General features: G+C 46.7%; 1 protein-coding gene across 1 annotated transcript in view; it reads right to left on the reverse strand.

The window, feature by feature from the left end:
- Cdyl2 (chromodomain Y like 2) overlaps positions 1 to 22341 on the reverse strand; it is a 163742-nt gene that overhangs the window by 13217 nt on the left and 128184 nt on the right. The window contains exons 3-4 of the mRNA XM_034522602.3: positions 6411 to 6628; positions 816 to 988 (exon numbers count right to left, since the gene is read on the reverse strand). Of these exons, the coding sequence (XP_034378493.1) occupies positions 816 to 988; positions 6411 to 6628 (391 nt within the window). The remainder of the gene's footprint in view (positions 1 to 815; positions 989 to 6410; positions 6629 to 22341) is intronic.

The following is a 22341-nucleotide window of genomic DNA, read 5'->3' on the forward strand; positions in this document are numbered from 1 at the left end:
CTGGGCAAGTACCAGGCCAGTGAGAGGCCCTATCTTAAACAAGGACATGGCAGCAGCACCTGAGGAAGAACATTTGAGGCTGACCTCTGACCTCTGCATGCACACATATGTACCCACACATATACATGGGCACCATCACACATGAAAAGAAAACAACCAATAGACTAACAGAGAGACAATTATCCTGTGTCCTGAAAGGGTTACTGATAGTTGTCCTGTGTGTCACCATTTAAGACACCCCCCACATTTGACCCTGAGAGGAACAATCTCCACCCACCATATCTAGCAATGCACAGCTGTACAGTATCTGCACCCTCTCCCTCGTAATTGAGTCACATCAGGTCCAGGACACAGAAAAGCAGAAAGCATCACGGGTATTGCCAATGCAGGCCTTCATGAGAAAAATAGGTATGTCTAATTTTTTAAACCAAAAAAGGGGAGGTGGACATGGAATGCAGCCTACAGAGCAAAGCATGCCATTGGGGCAACAGACAAGATGTAGGCTGGCCAGCTCATGTCCATAGTTCAGAGACAGAAATGGATCTGAATGGTAGAGCGCTTGTCCAGCATGTACAAGACCCTGGGTTTGATCCCTGGCATCAAAGAGAGTCAAATTTCAGATACATCAACAGTAATTTTAAAATGTAAGTATGTCCTGGTGTCCTAAATGTTGCAAAGGCTATACTTGCACTAAAAATAAAATCCCACATTGTTTGAAATACGTTTATAACTGGGCAGCCTGTACTTTCGTTTGCAAAGTTTGGTCATCACTGGCAAGCTCCCGAAGCGTTCTTTTAAAGAGAGGCCGGACCCACCTGATGGCTTCTGCGATCCGTGTGCTCTCCTTTCTTCGGTCACTGGACAGCCGGCCGATCAGGTAGGAATAGTCTAGGCCACTGCAGAACACACTGCCCACGGCACTGAGAAGCAGTAGCTTGCTGTCGTCTGTGGCCGCATTGCACAGTGCTCGCCGGAATTCCTTCATGATCTGCAGGCAGAGGTGAGTTTGCAGAGCTCTGAATGTCTGAGAGACTCCCCTGAATGAAAGCACACATCCAGCCCCAGGAAAGAAGCTTGACTGACCCCAAATCTTACACCTTCAGTGTAAGGAGAAGGATCAACTTGGAGGTCCTGGGGTTACTGGTCCAGACCTGGGAGCCTGGTGTGGACTTGGTGTATCTCTATGAACTTCTGCAGACCAACTTTAGGTATTCGCTGGTCGAAGCCCTTACAAAGCATGGGAAAATGATCCTGTGCACAGCTCTGGTGAGCTACATAAGCCTCTAGTTGTCTCAGTTAGATTTTTTTCTTGTCTTATCTCCCTAGACCCTTGCAGGGATCATAGGTGGCCCATGGTAAGTAAGCTGTAGCATTGACGTAGGGCCAAGCTCACAGTCTGCCGTGGATTAGCCACAAGATTCGAGATCTGTCCGTCTAGAATTCTCTCCAGGTGAACAATAAATGACAGGCCACCTGAAAGTTCACGGTCTTCAGGGAATAGTGAATTCCGGATAGTGAATATCCTGCTCTCTCTGTCGTGCTACCACAGGGGAATTTCAATTGTTTGCCCCAGCTAGACCATGGTTTGAACAAGAACCAGAAAGCTATCTTCCTAGCCCCTGCTGTATTCTTGAGACTGTCACAGTGCCTCTGTGGCAGACATTCAAAAGTGGCCCGTGGCAACCCCGTAACTTGCACAGCTTCTGGCTGTAACCTCAAAAGCAAACTGCTGCATTCTCACACTTAGAAGCACCAGCCTGAAGGTGAGGCGGCCTCTCGAAGCATCTTGGCTCTCAAAACTGAACCTCCTGTTTGGCTATGGGGCAGCAAGTCAGTGTGCAGGAGAGAGCAAAGCTACTTTCTCCTGGGCTACTGAGGTCATCATGGAAGCAGCAGCTGCAGCTGATGCCCTGCCTCTCACATGCCCCACACATCGAGAAGCGGAGCATGCAGGACTTCAAAGGCTGGTACGGGGTGAACTCACACCTGTGGCCCTCCACACTCTGGCTCATTCCAATCACAGCCCCGTCATGACCACTGCCCATGCTACCTACCTACACAACTTCTCCTGAGAGCCTGGGCATTCAGGATGACCTGCAGCTGGTGTGGCCAGGATGCAAAATGCAGGCTTCCTGAACAAAAAACTTGCATAGAAATCGAATACTGACTAGTATGGCCCTCCCTTCAGCTGCTCCGCCACATGTCCTCCACATCACAGTCAGAGCAAGCTGCCTGAACTTTTTCTATAGGTAACATCTCCCATGAGAACTTGAAACCCCAACACAAAGTTGTAATACCACAGGGGAGAGAAATCTCCAAGTTAAAAAACAAGAAGAAAGGGCTGTGGAGATAAGCCATCTCTACAGTGGTCAAGAGCACACACTGCTCTTGCAAATGACTCAAGTTGGGTTCTTGGCAGCTGCGTCAGGAGGCTCAAAGCTGCTAACCCCAGCTCTAGGCGCAGGGCCTCTGAGGAGACTGCAGTTGTGCACACAACCACACTCAGGTGTGTGTGTGTGTGTGTGTGTGTGTGTGTGTGCGCGCGTGCGTGAAATAAAAAGTAAAGTCTTTTAAAAAATTAATTAACTGACTGATATGGAAATTGGATATGCGCTAGAGATATCCCTGAGGCGTTTCAGAAAAATGAATGCAGAAGTGCTTTCGAGAGAAACCGAAACCCAAGCCGCAGGAGAACTTCACAGGACAATAATCCCCACTGCGGACAGGCTCACAAGGAAATGACAAAGCATTTGAGAAATGTGAACTGAAACACAGATGGGAAGGACTGGATGGCTTTAAATGATATTTAAGAGTCTATAACATTTTAAAATATGTTTAAAATGGTCAAACACGGGGGGGGGGGGAGAGGACAGACAAACAACGATGACTAACAGAGAATGAAATGAAAAGATTTAAGGGAAGAAAACGTAGCCCCATGAAGAGCAAAGCCACGAATCTCTGGCTAGATTAACATCAGACTAGACAGAGCTGGAGGGAGAATGGGCAAACTGGAAAATCTGAAGCAGTCTCCCTGAGCCCAGATTGGAGAAACAGACGGAACACCCAAATAAGAGAGAGGGTAACAGTAAGTGTGAGCCATGCAGGTGAAAGCAGGTGCTGAGCGAGCTGCCTTCAGCTGTCACAGAGAACAGGCAGTGCCTGGCTGAGACAGGCTGAGAACGGATGCAGGTGGATTGCACAGAGACCAGGGAGATCTTCCCTTCCAAAACCAATCTCTTCATCTCAAAGTCAGCTAAGGAACAACCTTTAGTCCTTCAGAAACCTTAATGTCCTGGGCATGTGACTTAACATCGTCTTGGGGTCTGGAATTAGGACAGGAACATCCTGGGGGCGGGGGGAAAGGGTCTAAGGATATTTAATACTGATCTGAATTCTGAACAGCACAGAAAGCCCATATAAAACAAAGAAAAAACTTCAAATATCCGGAGGCAAAAAGAAAGCTTACCTCGAAAGTAGACCTTTGACCAGAGGATAGTTCTAAAGGAGACTAGTAAGCATGGGAGGAAAGCAGTGGAATACGGTGGTCAATGTACTGAGGAAAACATGTATAGAACAAATTCTTCACAAATCAAACTGACCGTTCAGAAGCAAGGGCAAAAATTGGGCATTTTCAGTAGGACAGGTTTTTACACTTAAGACTCTTGAAAAAACAAATGCGTGGGTGGACTTTAAGCAGAGGAAAAGTGTATTCAGAAAGAAAAATGTATAGGCAAATCTAGAAGAAATTCAGTCTGAGAGAGACAAGTGCACAGCAGAGAGAATGAGGGGGACAGTCTTTGAGGAAAATCCGAATGGCCAGATCTGACAAAAGGGCTGTGTCCTGTTCCTATGTGTCCCTGTTACCTTTAGATGTCAACTTGACCCAGCATAGAGACATCTGAGAGGAAAAGCCTCAACTGAAGAATTGTCTAATTAGCTGTGGGCATGTCTGGTAGGGGAATTAGAATGGTGTAGGAGGGCAGAGCCCACTCTGGGCGGCACCATTCCCAAGGTAAGAAAGCTGGCTGAGCATGAGCCGGAGAGCAAGCCAGAAAGCAGCATTCCTCCAGGGTTTCTGATTTCAGGCTCCTGCCTCAAGCTCCAGCCCTGGTTTCTTTCCGTGACTGACCTGGAAGTATAAGACAAAATAAACCCTCTTCTCCCACTAAATTGCTTTTTGCTCATTTAGTTTGTCACAGCAACAGAAAGGGAACTTCAAACGTTGTGGATCAGAAGCTGGAGGTCCGCACTCGGCTCCTCTCCTCACAGGCAAGTGGACAAGCTTTGAATTGTGGAGCCTTGTTTGCTGGCTCATTTCAGAGGGGCTTGTTCCCACTCCTATGCTATATTCCTGACAAGAAAAAAATATCACAACACAGCCTCTGATCTCAGAATCGAGTCAATGCATCTAGTAACAGATTTTTCACATGTATAGTCAATCCACCCAATGACACACGTACAGCTAGGAGAAGAAATTCAACTGTCACCAGGAGAGGGTCCCTTCCAGTTTGTTCACTAGCAAGCAAGGTGGGCCTGCTGGTGACTCTCCTAGTAACAGCGAGAGCCCACATAGGCCACCCTTGGGTACCAGACATTTCTGCTCCTGAGTACCTGCATGCACTGTCTCTAATCTTACAAAGAAGATGAAGTACCATTCTTGTGAACAGGAGGTGTATCCAGGCAGAGTAATTTCCCCTGGTAACAGAGACAGCAATCGAAGTGGGGCCAGGATTGAAATCCAGGTTGCTAGACTCCCAAATCACCAGTCCTCCTCCAACCCCACCTCTTAGATTCCGTGGGATCTTTCTTTAGGGACTACTGTACCCAAGGTGCCAGCTCACTGAAATCATCAGAACCGTAACTCATTCTTGTAACTGACTGATGCAGATCGGGAACACAGGCCATCGTAAACAACGCCCACGGCTCAGTAGGCAGTGCCCCTGGATACCGAGGATCAGTGAAGCACGGTGTGTCTTCTGGGATGAGTGGGCACCCATTACCACACAAAGCTGCTCCACAGACACGAGGTGAACTGAGAGGTGTCACCTTGATTCGATTTATGGAAGGAAAATGATGTGCCTTTTTAAAAAGCCCTTTAAAGGCAGTGAAGTGGAAAAGAGCACAGGAAGAATGGGCCTCGTGTGGATGTGTCACAGTGAGCTCAAAGTGACGCAGGTTCCAGGAGTATGTGTCCATGAGAAGCCGCCCACCAGGGAGCCCACATTCCAGATCCTACAGAGAAGCCCAGGGTGCTCCTGCTCAAGTAGATGAGGATGCCCCCCACCCCCCAAACTCTATGCATGGAGGAGGGGTGTTGCTAGAATTTCCTACCCCAAGAAGTCCATATAAAAAGCACACAATACAGTAATTATAATTCTAAGCTGTATGCCTAGATTGGGCAGATACTATACTAACCAATTCTCCAGCTGGAAAACACCTTGCTACTTGTGTTTTTTCCTGGCCATGTGGTTCTGGTCCACATGGCTTCCTCTTCTTCCTCCTCCTCCTCCTCTTCCTCATCTTCTTCAGAGTTCTCTTCTTCCCCTCTCGTCTCTTCTGCCTCCCTCCCTGCCCCACTAGCAAACCTCTAGCCCCACCTTTCCCCTCCACTGCCCAATCACAGGCTCGAGCCTTTATTGACCATTAAAATGGGGAGAAGGGTCACGTGAGACCGACTGCCCATGTGATGGACAGCTCTTTTGGGGACAACCCCTCTTGAGGAAGCAGAATTAACATCAGAATACAAACAGCATCAGGACCACCCACAACAGAGGGGCAACAGTAACCAAGTGCCTATAAACCCCAAAAGCACCTGTCAGCTCCTCCCTCACAATCTGTCAATCATTCTGGCCCATCACACCCACAATTCCATAAAAGAGCCATTGTTTATGTGAATCATATAAGGCATATGGTCACAAGTTCAAGGATATGGTACTTCTCCACACACTGCCACCGCCATCACCACTTCATGGGCATTCCTGAGGGTGCCAGATGCACCAGGGATACCAACCCATCCTATCAATGCCAGCCTGGATGAACAGGTCCTCTAGAGCAGTGGATTTCAACCTGAGGGTCATGACCCCTTTGGGAGTTAAACAACCCTTTCACAGGGATGCCCTAAGACTGTAGGAAAAACAGATATTTATATCACAGTTCCTAACAGTGACAAAATGACAGTTATGAAGTCGCAATGAAAATAATTTTATGGTTGGAGGTCACCACAACATGAACTGTATTAAAGGGTGGCAGCATTAGGAAGGTTACGAACAACTGCTCTAGAGTGTGTCCACACCCAGACATGTTGCTAACTCCCCGTGCTTCCACGGATACTATGGACAAGCAAGTGCAGGACAAGACTAGGCCAGGAGAAGGAGGCCTGAAATCAATTGTCTTCCCCCAAAGCTCTTTACCTCAGGAGTCAGCGCATTGTTGTCCGAAGTCTGGCTGGACAGGAGAATGTGTGTGAAGCCTTCTTCCTTTCTCACCACGATATCACGAAACCGACAGTTGCTTTCATTCTGGCGGACGCTGTACCTGAGCCTTTTGTCAAAGACATAGTCCTTCTCCGTCTCCAGCTTCCTCTTCACAGGGCTGTGTAGGTTCAGGCCTCCATTGGTCAGAGCAGAGCCTTCAGGAATCAGATAACCTAAGTGAGAAACTGGCCTGCACATCCTACCATGTAAATCAACCAGAGAGAGCCTGGATTCCCAGTGGAAAATCCCAGAATGCCCAGGGGCCCCAGGGTGGGGGGTATGGAAAAGTCCAGGATGTAAATGACCCATTTTCAAATTCAGAAAACAATCTGGGGGGTGCATTTTAGCAAAGGACTGGTTGTGGGGACCTGATACTATTGTGAAATACAAGTGTCAGTAATCACTCCACTAATGCTGGGATTCTTAGCAATGAAGAGCCTATTGACCCATGGGGAGGCAGTCTTATCCATTGGCGGACACAAGTGACTGACAAAGAATCCTCATTAAAAGCAGTACTAGCCCCTGACCTGGAACCAACAGGTATCAACCTGTACCATGTACTAAGCACAATATGCCAACAATATCCCATTCAACATGAAAGATGAAAATAGTGCTTTGAGTGTCCAGTGCTTAACTTCTGATGGTAAGGACCAATAAGCAGGGTCCTTCTGTTTCCGCCTCTCCCCTCCCAAATGATGGATTTTTTTATCTTATATTTTAGTATTCATAAATGACCAGAGAATGATTTCACTAAAAAAAGCCCAAAAAACAAAAAACAAAAACAGTTGTTTTGTTTGCTTTCTGTTGCTTTAATTAAGACCCCATGATAAAAAGCAACTTGGGGAGAAAAGGGTTTATATCGGGTTACAGGTCTAGTCACACTACATGGATGTGAATACAAAAGTCTTTAGCAAGGGAGGCATAGACAGGCAGATCTCTGTGACAAAAATTCAGATCCATCGACACATAAAAGGCATCTGACAAAGTCCTGAACATTATAAAAATTAGAAACTCTCTTCCCTGGAGGGCACCACTGAGAGGCTTCTTGATCAACAAGCCACACTCTACATGAAAACAGTTTGCCAAATATACATACATACATATATACATACATACACACATACACATATAATATATATACACACATGTGTATATATATTATATGTGTATAATATATATACACACGTGTGTATATATGTGTGTATATATGTGTGTGTGTATATATGTGTATACACACACATAAATGAGATATTCTGTAACCAAAATACACAGAACAGCAGTAAGAAAACAACCAGCTGGGCAGTGGTGGCACATGCCTTTAATCCCAGCACTTGGGAGGCAGAGGCAGGTGAATTTCTGAGTTCCAGGCCAGCCTGGTCTACAGAGTGAGTTCCAGGACAGCCAGGGCTACACAGAGAAACCCTGCCTCAAAAAGCAAGCAAGCAAGCAAGCAAGCAAGCAAGCAAGCAAGCAAGCAAGCAAGAAAAGAAAAGAAAAGAAAAGAAAAGAAAAGAAAAGAAAAGAAAAGAAAAGAAAAGAAAAGAAAAGAAAAGAAAAGAAAAGAGAAAAGAGAGAAACCAAACAACCCAATTTAAGAGTGGGCAGGGGATCTAAAGAGCTAAAGGATCCTTTTTCACCCCAAAGGGAAATCCAGGAGACCCCGGGATACACAGGGCAGATCCATTAATGCACAGAACAGTGGGAGACCTAGGGATTACTGGTGAAGGCAGGGAGCACACAGCCCACCATGCTCCCTGCTGATGGCCACACAGAGCTGCACAGCACTGTGGTGGGCGGTTCAAGCTTGTCTTTTCTTTCTCCTCTGAACAGATCTCTTTAGCTTTTCTTAAACATGTTTTCTTTTTCCTTGAGAATGTCCTATGTATATGCAATGAAATACAGTCATATCTATCCTGTTTTATCTCTCTGTCCTCTCCTATGCCCTGCAACATTCTCCCGCCTGACTTCTCTACGTTTTAAAGTTAGTTTTGCTTTTTTAATTGAGAATTTTGTACATGCGTATCATGTGTTTTGATACACCACACCCTCATTCCCTTCCCTCTAATTGCTCACCTATATTCCAGTTTCAGAAAAGTGCTACTATATTACCACTTTTTCCTGCCTGCCTTCTGTCCTGTCCTTCATTCTGTCTGCCCACCCTTCCTTCCATGAGACATGTGTTGTTTTGTTTCTTTTATTTTTGAGACAAGGTCTCTCTGTGTAGCCCTGGCTGCCCTGGAACTTGCTCTGATGACCAGGCTACCCCTTGAACTCACAAAGATCTGCCTGCCTCTGCCTCCCAAGTGCTGGGATCAAAGGTGTGCACCACCAATGCCTGGCTTCCAGGTATTTTAAATACCCACTGAGTCCACTCACTACTGCTGGAATGGACATCGGTGAGGGGCCACCTGCTACACCCTCAAAAGAGAAGGAAATCCCAGTGACCTGAGGACATCCCATCTCTGTAGCCTTTGTGAGGTCTCCAGAGTGATCCGTAAAAATGGCAGGCTCCAGTCACTACCCTGAGAATGACTTTAATGGGGACTCTGAAGAGGGAAATGAGATCTCAATGCTGGTCTCAATAGGAGAGGAGCCTGCCACAGAGCATCTCCTGGATTCAAACACTTCTTCAAAGGGAGCATCCAGGTCTTTCTCCGCCCCACTGTGAGCTAATCACACCTTCTCAAAAACCCATTCATAAGGTGACAGCCCTTTCCCTGCTAGCTAGTACCTGTCTCCTGTTAAAAATGTGTCTGGAGTGCTCTGTGGGGCTCTCCTGTCAACAATTTAGCTCGAGTGTGGATGGCAGGAAGACAAGGGTATATTAGGGACTCCAGAGACATGTGTAACTCTTGGCAAATATATGCTATTCAGAGCACATGGCACGAGGTCAGGCTGTAGCCTGTGGCCGGGTTCCAGGAAATGCAAGGAAGTGAGCAAGGCCTTGAGCAAGCAGCAACAGGTGTATGTAAGAGAAGATGAACACACTGAAGTTGTAACTTCAGTGCAGGCATCTGTGGTTGCCGGTTGGGGAAGAATTACCACAAGAGCCCTTTGACCCAGGGCTGTTAAGTGCTGTCCTCTTCCTATTTCTGGGGAGGATTTTTTGTTTCAAACTTCTAGTGTCAGTTGGTGGGTGATACATGGCAGACTGACCTCTGCAGACACACAGGCTTGAAGTTTCACAAGGGCCAGACCTGGGTCCTATAGTTTCCCCTCCCTGACAATGATTTCATTCTGTCTGTTACCATCCTGTGTTTTCCCATCACACCCAAGAATAGAAGCTAGTATGTTATGTTCTGAATGTGTTCAAAGAAATAATAAGATCATGAGAGAACTGTCATAGGAGAATGTGTTCAAAGGAGTAAGAGAACTGTCATGGGAGAAACACTGCAGAAGGCCCCAATATTCTACCCATAAAAACATCAAGGTTTTATCCTGATCTCAAGACAAATTGAAAAGAGGCAAAGAGAAACTTCCTGCATTTTCTATAGTGACTTTTAAAAAAAGAGAAGAAATTCAGTCTCCAGAAGTCCCCCCCTCCTGTTTCTACCAGGACAGATGCTGGATCCTCTGCAGACATCTGCTAGGAGGACACTGAATCCTAACTGTCTTTAGTGTCTCCTGATGTCCCATGTTGGACTTCGGATATCTAGAGAACAATGTTCTTGTGATGGCTGTGTTGTTGGTTTGTTTTAATAGGTTTTGTTGGGCAGCTTCAGTAAAGTAGAGAGAGCGCCTATACAGGTTCTCTTCCTCAAGGTTCTTCTATTAAAACCTCATAATGATTAAGAAGAAGGTGGAGGAGGAGGGGGAAAAAGAGAAGGGGAGGGGAAAGGAGAGGAGGGGAGAGAAGGGGAGGGGTAGGAGAAGAGGGGAGGGGAGAGTAGGGGAGAGGAGAGGAGGAAAAAGGAGAGGAGAGAAGGGGAAGGGAAGGGGAGAGGAAAGAAGGGGGAGGGGAAAAGAAGGGGAGGGGGAGGGGAGAAGGGAGGAGGGGAAAAGAGAGGAAGGAAGGGGGGGAGAGATGAAAGCAGAAATCTCCCTCCCCTGGCAGCTAGCTCCTGCCAATAGCAAATCATGCCCACCAATAGCTCCTCAATAAGGAGAGGCACCTGGAGAGCATCTCCCCATCTTTAAAAAAACAACAACAAAAAAAGGCAAAGCATAGGAAGATTCACCATTTCCATTTATAGCTAAGTCTGTCTGGAATCTTACAGCTTCACAGTAACATGTGAAGAGCAAAGCTGTGGCCTTTCCCCCAAACACCCGTGGGAGAAACCACGTTATTCTTTCCTGAGCGAATGGATAAATGAAATGATAACACCCACAGAGTGGAATATTACTCAGTGGTAAAAATAAATTAGCAGCTCTTCTCATTTTATCTGTCGCTGTGACAAATAACCCTGACCAAAAGCAACCTGGAAAAGAAAGGGTTTCTTAGGCTTACGGCTCCAGGTTATAGTCTATAATCCTGGGGAGTCAGAGCAGGAACTTAAAAGTATCATGTCCACAGTCAGGAGCAGCAGGAAAACAAATGCAAGGCTCCTTGTTTGCTTGTCTTTCTACTCTCACACATCCCAGGTCTAAAACTAGGGAATGGAGCTGCCCACAGTGGGCTTGTTCTTCCTCTATCAATTAACAATGAAGACAAGCCCATCATAAGCGGGCCAACCCAATCTAGACAACTCCTTAATTGAAGGTAATTCTAGACTAAGTCAAGTTCACAAGTAAAACCAGCTGTCACGGTTACTGCGCCACAAGAGTGAATTTTAAACACATTACTTAGTGAACGAAGCGACTGTGAGCAACTCGTACATTATATGATTCTAGTTAAATGACATCCCGGAGAAGGGGAAGCGATGACAATGGTGAATAGATCAGTGGTGGCCAGGGGATCCGAACAGGAGGAAGGTGGCAAAGGTGAAGCAGAGTTGGCATTTAATCTGATTCTGTATGGTACAATGGAGGCTGGATGACATAAAGCTCTTATCTAAACCCAAAGAACTTCACAGCATAGAGAAGTTTAAATATGCAAAAGTTGGAGTCTCATTAAGAGGTCCTGGGACCCCAGGATGCAATACTGGGAATCTAAAGATGTTAAATATGGAAGAAGTCACCTCATTGAAGGCAGAGACCCCAGGAGCCTTAGAAAGGTGAGGAACTTGAAAATTAAAGCAAGAACACACAGGTTGCATAAACCCTCAAAAACAGCTCTTTCCCATTCAGGGAAGGTCCCACAATTCTGCTGCTGTGCACACACAAGCAGAACTGAGTGATGTGGCAATGAGGCAGGGGGTCTGAGGGAAGGGAAATTTACAAACTGGCAAGGCAGAGGGGCTATTATCCTGCAAGGTGATAGCTCAGATCTCAAAACATCACAGGCAAGCATGGCCACCACCTACAGAAGAGTCTGCACATGTGTGCACACATAGGTTAGTATACATGTGTATTTCTTTCACTGTGACCAAGGGAGGCAGAAATCAATGGCACCCTAATGGCAAGCAGCACCCCCGGATTCCCAAGAACTCTGGGGCTGACTCCAGCACTGTAGGATGAAGTGCTCAGATGAAACCAGACCCCAGCAATGGATTTGTCTCGCGGACACAGGAACCAGATGGAACCTTCCCATGACCAAAGCTACAATATGAGCAACCAATACTGTGGAGTTATAAAAAATAAGAACCACTCATGAGGTGACACGGGTGTGAATGAATGGCAGGGTTAATAGATAAAGGTAGAGCAGACACTCTTCCCATGTAGAATTTCAGATAGTTAATGTAAATGTTCCAACCTGCCAAGGCTAAAGAAGTGGTTCAGTGGCTAAGAGCACTGGCTGCTCTGGCAGAGGACCAAGTTCCCAGCACCCACATCGTGGCTCCCCACTGCCTGTAACTCCAGTTCTGTGGGATCTGGCACCCTCTGCTGGCCTCCATGGGCACTGCACTCACATGCACATACCTACACATAAGACACACAATTAAAAAAATAAAGACTATACAAATACTCTGCTGTGGACCTTAAAGAAGGATCTTCTACCGGCACTTTGCAAGACCAGCTTAATTTCTCACTGCATTCTAAATCAGTGGTTCTCAACCTTCCTATTGCTGGGACCCTTTAATACAGTTTTTCATGCTGTAGTGACCCCCAACCATAAAATTATTTTTATTGCTTCATAACTGTAATTTTATTACTGTTATAAATCATAATATAAATATCTGTTTTCTGATGGTCTTAGCCAACCCCTGCGAAAAGGTCATTCGCCCACCAAAGGGGTCACAACCTAGTTTGAGAGTCATTGTTCTAAATCTTATCCTTATACCCATGGGTAAGTGTGGCTACCACCCCTCATCAAAGAAGCCTCTCTCTACAGCAAATTGAGACCATACCAGCAAAACACAATGACATAATAGAGACATCAAAGGATTGTAGGGAGCCCAGCTCCAATGGTTATAGTTACACACAGTGCCTGCCATCTTTGGCTCAGGGAGCATCTCAGAAGGAGGGGCAGAAATGTCATAAGAAAGGGCAAGAATACAAAGAAGCCTGCTGTGAAACAGTCTGTCCTAGAAATAACTGCATGAAGAAGACTGGAATAATGGAAGTATTGATGGACATTTCAGCATTATAGTTTCAACCTTTAGTCAAAGAACTACAGGTTAACTACTGACTTCCGGGAGAATGAGCCCTCTTATTGGCAGTCCAATGCAGAATGGTCATCCTTGAAACCACATACACACAAACAACTGGATGGATGGATGGATGGATAGATGGATGGATGGCTGGATGGACAGACAGACAAACAGACACATGACAGATAGGTAGGTAGGTAGATAGATATGATCTTTGGCAGGATATGTGTGTGTGCATGCGTGCATGTGTGTGTGTGTGTGTGTGTGTGTGTGTGTGTGTGTGTGCAGACATGTTTACACAAATATAACCAAAGGAAAAGACACTGTTAACTTAAGAGTGGGGAGGGCTTTGGACAGGTTTGAGAAAGAGAATCTAAGGGGTTGAAGGGGATGAAATGGGGAATTGATATGATTTTATTTCAAGAGAAAGTTTTATAAAAATACTCCAACCTCAAGAAAACAGGATATAACTTTATTTCTTAGATGTGAGGTAGGCATGGTGACTTCTTTTGTGGGGCAGAGGCAGTGTGGCAAATGGAAGGGAGTTGTAACCATATAACGGATAAGCCCTACACTAAGCCTTGGACAATCAACATCAGCAGAGGTAGGTCATACTCACAGCATGGCCCTTTGGTATGCTATGATCATGAAGCATACACCTGGCCTCTGGGGTCTACCCATGAAACATACAACCCCAGCTGTACCCACAGGAAACCATTAAACAAATCCTGCTGAAGAGCATCTTGTCCCCTCTAACCTCAGAAGGTCACTAAAAAGAAAAGTCTCTGAGACCACCTCAGCCATGAGGAGCCGAAAGAGACCTACAATGACTGGACACAGTATCCTGGATAAGACTCTGGAATCACACTTGGTTAAAAATAACAACAACAACAAAAGCCTGAGTACAGTGTGGGCTTTAGTTCTTAACTATGTATTAACATGGTGTCTTAGTTGGGGGTTTACTGCTGTGAAAAGACACCATGACCAAGGCAACTCTTATAAAGGTGAACATTAAGTGGGGCTCACTTACAGTTTCAGAGGTTCAGTCCATTATCTTCATGGTGAGAAGCATGGCAGCCTGTAGGCAGACTTGGTGCTGGAGGAACCAAGAGTTCTACATCTTGATCCGCAGGCAGCCAGGGGGAGGCTCTAAATCCTCACTGGGCATAGGAGACCTCAAAGCCCACCTACACAGTGACACACTTCCTCCAACAAGGCCACACCTACTATGATAAGGCCACACCTCCTAATAGTGCCTCTCCTAATGGCCAAGCATTGAAACACATGAATCTATAAGGGCCAAATTCATTCAAACCACCACTCACGGCTTTATCCATTTTGACCGAGGCAATATACTAGCATAGATGTGGAATACGTGAAACCAAAAGGGGCTGTAGGGACTGTCTGTGTTAGTTTTCCAGTTTTCCTATAATTCTAAAACTATATCAAGAGTAAAGCTTATTTTAAAGATTCTTTGTCAGTCTAAAGAGACAGCTCAACAGCTAAGAACATATACAGTTCTTGTAGAAGTCCTGGAATGGACTCTTAGCACCCTCACAACTGCCTGTAACTCCAGCTCCAAGGAACAGGGTGCCCTCTTCTGGACTCCATGAGCATCTGCACCCACACATGTACATACTCACATACACACACACACACACACACACACACACACACACACACACACACATATATGTGTGTAACTCAAAATAATAAATCATAACAGCCCAGCTCAATGCTAAAATTTCCTGGTACTTGACTCTCTGAGGACATCAAGGCAGCCTTAGCATCCTGCTTAATGGAGGGCATGCCCAGAAGCCCCTGGGACTTGTTCATCAGCAAGTCTATCTCTCAGTGATGTCAGACTTTCCATTTGACCCCAGACAAAATGCTGAGAAGCAACATGGCTCAGACCCTTCATCAAAACTCTTGGAATCTCAAGCTGAAATCTAAAGGCATGGACCAAGAACTGCTCTGCTGGGTCCCTAGGATGTGGGCAGTGGGCACGGGGGATGCTATGGGTATCAGCTGAGCCAGGCAAAGAGGAAGTGCCTGTGTCATCCTGCAGCTTCTGTCAAGCCACCTCATTTGATAACATTCTACAACTCAAAGCAACCGGACTTTGTCAGATATGAAGCTACAGCTCCCGACACCAACAGAATCGCTTAATGAACTTCAGAAAGTGTACCTGGTATTTAATTAAAAGAAGGGCACTCAGGAGGATGTTTCTCCCATACACTTGACATCTGAGATGGCAACAGTTTCTACAGCGGCTGCCCATTCATCCTGCACCAGGCTGGTAACAAAAGGTTCTGGTATGGGTGCTACATTCAGTGGGCTCTAGATCCCACCCAGAGATAAGACAGACACTGAACATCTGTGTCCATGCTTCTAGAATAGCAAAGATGTCACTGTCCTGTTTCCCAGCAACCCATGACCCTGTTCTGAGTGGCTCTGACTTAACAGTTCTGTGGAGCGGGAGCTGTGGGTCCATCTTACAGACAAAGGTAAGTAAGTCACTTGCCAGATACCACACGGATTTTATATAACGGAAGCTGGTTAGGGGCTAGCTGCTGCTCATTTTACATTACCAATTCCTTCTGAATCTAATCTAACCGGCAATGAGCTGTTTAAGGAAGCAACAGGGCTTCAAAGCAGAGGAATAAAGTTCCTGCTCACGGGCCACCTAGGTGGGGGCAACAAAAAGTTAAGCTGATAACTGACACCTGTAGTAATTGTAGATCAGAAGGTAGCAGGAAATGTGACATAGAGCAATGCAGGCATCCCCAGGCTCCAAGGCCACACCCCTATTGGAGCCCCAATAGAGCTGGCACTGACCAATCTCTCACCATGCTGGATGCACATGCACACAGCTGATGCTGACTTGGGAATACGCAGCACTATTGACCCAAGAAGAGTCAGGAGCCCCTGTGAGCACCTGGTCCTCATCCCTGTGGCTGCAACATTCTTCCTGAGCCTCCTCCATTTCTAGCCCTTCAGTCTAAACCCCAAGGAACTGCTTTCGAGCTTCTCAACTCCCTCCATAGAGATGGTGAGAAGCTGGCAGGAAGAGAACATTGAGATGCACGGAAGTACAGGGCTCCATAATTCGACGGGCAGGGAAACGTCAAGCTGGAGTCTGGTAATGAGAAATTTACAGGACCAATCTGGCTCCTGTTCCTCGGATGAGTGTAATGAGACATATTCTCTAGGGTTATTCTCAATTGTAAATGAAGGAGCAGACACTAATGTGGCTAGGAGAGTCTAAGCTCTTCCCTCCTGTCAGCCGGAGGATACCATATTCATTTTCTTTCTCCTCCCTATGACCAAATGCATAATGTACACTTCTCCGACAAACACAAAAACCTGAGTTCAACCACACAAATCCATGTTAGCCTAATCAGGAAGTTTCAGGTCCCAGTAAGAGACCCCACCTCATAAAACAAGAGAAATAGTTCCTGAGAAATAATATCCTCTGTCTTCCATATGGAAATGAATAGACATGTATGTGCACCCTCATATATACATAAAGCATACATACATACATACATACATACATACATCAGCAACTTAAAGGAAGACATTTTTACAAGAGGTGTATGATACAAAGAATACAGTCTATTGTAGTAGGTGAGACATATCAGCAGAGCCAGCCGCAGTCTGGCAGCAGGAGGCTGCTTGCTCACATGTTGGAAGATCAGGAACTGGGGTAAGGAACACAGGAGCACTTAGCTGGCTTCTTCTTTTACCCCATTTTCTATTCTTTCTAGGTCACTAGACCAAATGATGGTGCCATCTACCACAGTGAGACCTCTCTGGACATGAGCTTCAATGCTGACGCAGACACTTGGCCAACCTTAACTGACAATCAAAATTAATGTTCAGATGCATTAAGATGTTCAGAGCAAAGAAAGGAGCCACTAAGTCCTCAATATCACACCTTCCCTCTCCCATGTCCATTCCATACCCAGTCCTAAGCTAGGGCAATCCAGGGCCATAGGGCAGGATCCACCCTGCTGAGTCTGACAAACAGGGGAAGTCACCACTTGCTTTTAAAACCCAACCAATCTCTCAGGAATGCAAGATTGGACAGCAAGCTCACCTGCATGCTCACCTGCATGCTCACCTGAATGCTCACCTGCTTCCTCCCCTGCATGCTAACCTGCTTCCTCACCTGCATGCTCACCTGCATGCTCACCTGCTTCCTCACCTGCATGCTCACCTGCTCCCTCACCCGCATGCTCACCTGCATGCTCACCTGCTTCCTCACCTGCATGCCCACCTGCATGCCCACCTGCTTCCTCACCTGCATATGCTCACCTGCATGCCCACCTGCTTCCTCACCTGCATGCTCACCTGCTTCCTCACCTGCATGCTCACCTGCTTCCTCACCTGCATGCTCACCTGCATGCTCACCTGCTCCCTCACCTGCATGCTCACCTGCTCCCTCACCTGCATGCTCATCTGCTCCCTCACCTGCTTCCTCACCTGCATGTCCACCTGCTTCCTCACCTGCATGTGCTCACCTGCATGCTCACCTGCTCCCTCACCTGCATGCCCACCTGCTTCCTCACCTGCATGTGCTCACCTGCATGCCCACCTGCTTCCTCACCTGCATGTGCTCACCTGCATGCCCACCTGCATCCTCACCTGCATGTGCTCACCTGCATGCTCACCTGCATGCCCACCTGCTTCCTCACCTGCATGTGCTCACTTGCATGCCCACCTGCTTTCTCACCTACACGATCACCTGCATGCTCACCTGCATGCCCACCTGCTTCCTCACCTGCATGTGCTCACCTGCATGCTCACCTGCTTCCTCACCTGCTCTGTGCCTTTACTGTCACACAAAGAAAATGGGCAGCACCACCCCTGTCTCACAGGACTGTAAGGACAGAAAACGATGCCTACTTCATGTACCGAATAGAGGAAACTCCCGTCAAACAAGCTTCCTTCCATCAGGTGGCACCCAAGCCTTTTTTTGAAGTGTGAAAGAATGTTTCCCCGTTAAGACGGCTAGGTAAACTGGGACAATACCCCTGCACTAAATGCAGAGAAAGGGCCAAGAAAACACAAAAGGAAAACTCAGAAAGATGAAGCTGGGTTCACAAACATGCCGGTTATCTCTGAGTAAGAGAAGCAGGAAGCCCACACGGAGAAGCGAGCAGGATTCAAGCAGGGCTCAGAGAAGGGAACCTTGGGAAGGGACCTCATTGGAGCAAGAGGACACAAAGTCTTCTATGCAAGATGGGGGAAGGGACCTCAGTTTGGGGACCACCAGTTAGGCAGGGAGTAAGACTCCCTTCCCCACCTCAGGAAGGAAGACTACAGGACAGACAAACAGACAAGCTATGTTGTGAGACCTCTGTGCTAGCTGGGGGCAAACACAGAGCAATTGGAGATTGGGGGTGGGGCACAAATAAAAAGCAAAGAAACAAAAAGCAAATGCAACCTTCCCTGCCCAAATGATCCAGCACCCCAAAATTCCAGAGCTCAGGCAGGAAAAACGAATTATACCAAGTGTAAATTCATTATCACAAAACAATCTGACAAGGACTTTAAGAGAGTAACATTTCAGAGGCTCCAAGTGAAAGATACAAGAAAAATACAGACTTAAAACGAACTAGAAAACTTCAGACAAAAGCAGAAGAAACACGGATGGCCCAATAAGCAGAATAATGAGCCAATTAAAAAGCATGTGTCAAATATCTGTGCATCATAGATAAAGAACTAATAACACCTCCAAGTTGTAAAAAGCTTTGAAACGCTGAGAATAAAGAAAATAAGACACCGTCTGGGAACAAAACGAACAAAAGACGCAAACAATCTACGCACTTCACGTTGGAGTTAGCGTTTAAGTAGGAAAAGACTTTTGCTCCGAAGAAAAACACAAATTAGAATTCGTAAAATGGGAGATGAAAATTAAAACTGTATGTAAATATTGTTCACTTCTTTCCCCTTAGCTCGGTGGAAACTCACCATATGGATGATATTCCGGGCTGCAGAGAATGATGGGAATTAGGCTTTCTCTTCACTTTCGAGAAGAATCATCATTATGAAACAAGACACACTCTCTGACAAAACCGGTTCTGCACCCACTCTCAAATCTACTTCTAGAAATTGACATGGAACTATACCTCCAATGGCACAAAAGACACATGTGTGAGGTTGTTTCACTAGCAATTCTCAAAACACCACCATGGGCCAAACGCATAAAGGAACACCATTCCTGACAGTCACACACCACATCTGCCTCTCTCACTGATCACAAGGTCCAGCCTCATGAAACACGAGTCTCATTTCCAAACGTCAAAACAGAGATGTGGTGTCTACATTCAGGTAGGTTCCTCACCCTGATCACTCACACTTAAGCTACACCTGGCTACCCGCCTCCCATGAGACAAGTGAGATCTCACCTCTCTCAGGTGTCTGAAGAGAAAGGAAGGTATGGTGTGGATGCTACTCATCTTCCTTCCCTCATGAAAATGACAGGAGCACACTGTGGGGCTTCAGCCATTGAGACACTGAATGACGCCAGGAAGAGGGGTTAGAAAGTCTGTGGAGCACACTGCCTTCCTGCAGTTGTTAGAGATCTCATCTTTCTTGGGTTCCACAGTGACATTCATGTTGCATGTCCCTCTTTTCTATCCACCCTACTTCATAGCCTGAGCTACATCCTGCTTTCATAGCCTGTGCTACATTGTCTTCCTTCTATTCGGTACATGCTTAGTAAGCACCTGTACTATTCTTGGCACCTGAGGGGCACTGATGGAGACAGGCAGAGGAGAACCTGCCCTCAGGAGCCTCCAGTCAGATTCAGCTCCATTCAACCTGCAATGATAGAACTACCCAACCCACCCGATTCAACATGGCAGCTGCTGTCCCACAGTTCATTGAAAAAAAAATGTATATTCTTTAGTTCTAGTTAATTGAAACTTAACTGCAGACAGATGTGTCCGGCAGATACCCTGCTGGACAGAATGGGAGTAACAACGAAGGATAATCTTCATGTACACTGTCTGTATCTTGACATAACTCTTTGGAGTGTCTGACTGCCTGCTCGCCCCCAGATGATGTCCTAAAAGGCAAGAGCCACCACAGGTAACCCACATTTTTAGAAAGAGCAGACCCCAGAAAAGAGAAGAACATAAATATTTGTCTGGTAAATAAACTAATGTTGGAGTATAATTGGGGGCCCGGGGAAGCTCCTACCTCTCAAGAGAAGGGGGAAGAGGGAGGGAGGAAGGGAGGGAGAGAGAGAGAGAGAGCTATTTGGTAAAGCAGTTGCCTGGCAACCATGAGGACTTGAGTTTAGATACTCCAAACCCACTTAACAAGCTGGGCATGGTGGTACATGGCTGTGATCCTAGCAATGGGGCTGCAGAGGCAGGAGGATGCCCATGGCCTGTTGGCCAGCCAGTCAAGCAAAATTTAAGGTTCAATGAGAGGCCTTGCCTCAAGGGGAACAAATACAGGAGACTAACTGAGGAGGATTCCTGATGTCAGCTTCTGGCTCCTACATGAATGCATGCCCATACATGCGCACACAAGGGGAACAGAGGACACGAGAGCATGAACCAGAGACGAGAACTACACACAGTGTGTCTCTTACGGCCACATATAAGGATGCCAGCACCAGGCTGGTTCCTTCCCATCCCCCCATTCCTTTGCCATCACCTCAGGAAACAGATACAATTCATAGAGAGAAGGAAAGAGAACTCGGCCAAGGCTAGCTGCCATCTGATCATTTTTGGTGATGAACTGGGGGACAAGCGACGAATGGAAAGGGTGCTGTCTAAAAAGCAAAAGGACCCCTGTGCTCCCATAGCTAAGCAAAGCCACCACCCTGGGGATGGAGGAGCCAAGAGATTTCCAGCTGCAGTCCTTAGTAAAATCGAGAACAAGTCAGAGAGGAAAGCAGTTCCGGGTTTGTGGCTGACCCTCAGGATGCTTGCTGAATACAGTGGGCTGTGCTGAGGTGGTGTGGAGGAAAGGGAGAAAAGCCAAAGGGGTCAAGAGCTTGTTGAGAAATTACATCAGGACCCAATGCAGGTTTAGTGGCTTTTTCAATATGGTGGGGATGGGCAGCAGGTCTCTACAGGAGGCAGTGGAGAGGAGGGGAAAGAACCAGAGGGAAGGGGATGAGAGGGAGGAGCTAAAACTGGAAAACCCCGCTGACAACTCCACCCACCATATCATGGGAGTTCTAGGTGTAGGGCCGGAGAGTTCAGTGTGCACCCACGGCCCTGTGCTTGGAACACGATCTTACTGCTGCTCACTATAGCAGCCCCTAACTCTCCCCACATGCAAACCTCTGACCTCAGGGTCTGAGCAACTACAGAACTCAAATCCACAGGTACATTAAAATCCCCTCAGTCACACCAGCCATCATCTGACACACTGTAATTATGCCTGAAGAAGTCTACAGTGAATCTAGAGGAAGTTGAGGCCCGAGATTATTTAGAAGTGCCAGGTGTGATGATTATATACATCCATGCAGTGTTTGCTGTCAGATGTCTAAACACCTTAACCAGCCAGCAAAGCATGAATTCGAAATGCAAACAGCCTGATTAAAAAGCCTGATACCATACTATGGTGTGGCGGGTGGGGCAGTTAGGGAGGCTTTCCTCCCCTCCCCTCTGCAAAGGAACTACATCTACAGATCAAATCATTCCTCCTATGCCAAGCCCCCCCAAGGCTGTCTCCATAATGTCATTGTACTAGAAGCCTGGCCCATGATAAAATGTTCCCTAAAGTGTTCAATGTTTATGAAATCTTTGAAACTCCCTGCCCCTTGAGTGGACTATTCCAGGTTCTCGGACAACATGTCCTGACCCTCAGACATTGCTTCGGTTGTCCCCTGGGCCAGAGAAGCCTTTTCCATCCACCTGCACTGGCCTCAGTCTCCCTGTCTTGTAAATGGGAAGAGCAACTGGTACTCTCTATACATCTGCTGGGATCAGAACAGGGAATGGCTCTCAGGCTGGGCTCAGTGGCACTGGGTATGTGGACATGGACACTGTCTCCTGACTTGCTGCTTCCTCGTTGTTTGCTTTCTTCCCTGAACTTGGAACACCCCGCCTTATCCATCACCATAGTCTCAGAAGGGCCGCACAGAAGCCAGATGCATGGTGCCTGGCCCAGAACAGTCCCTTAGAGAGTGCTTACGGGCATAAGATAAAGTGGAATTTACTGATGATGTCTGAGCTCCGTGTGACTCACTTTCCACAAATGTTAAT

The sequence above is a fragment of the Arvicanthis niloticus genome, chromosome 18 (genome assembly GCF_011762505.2).
Source record: "Arvicanthis niloticus isolate mArvNil1 chromosome 18, mArvNil1.pat.X, whole genome shotgun sequence".
NCBI lineage: Eukaryota > Metazoa > Chordata > Mammalia > Rodentia > Muridae > Arvicanthis > Arvicanthis niloticus.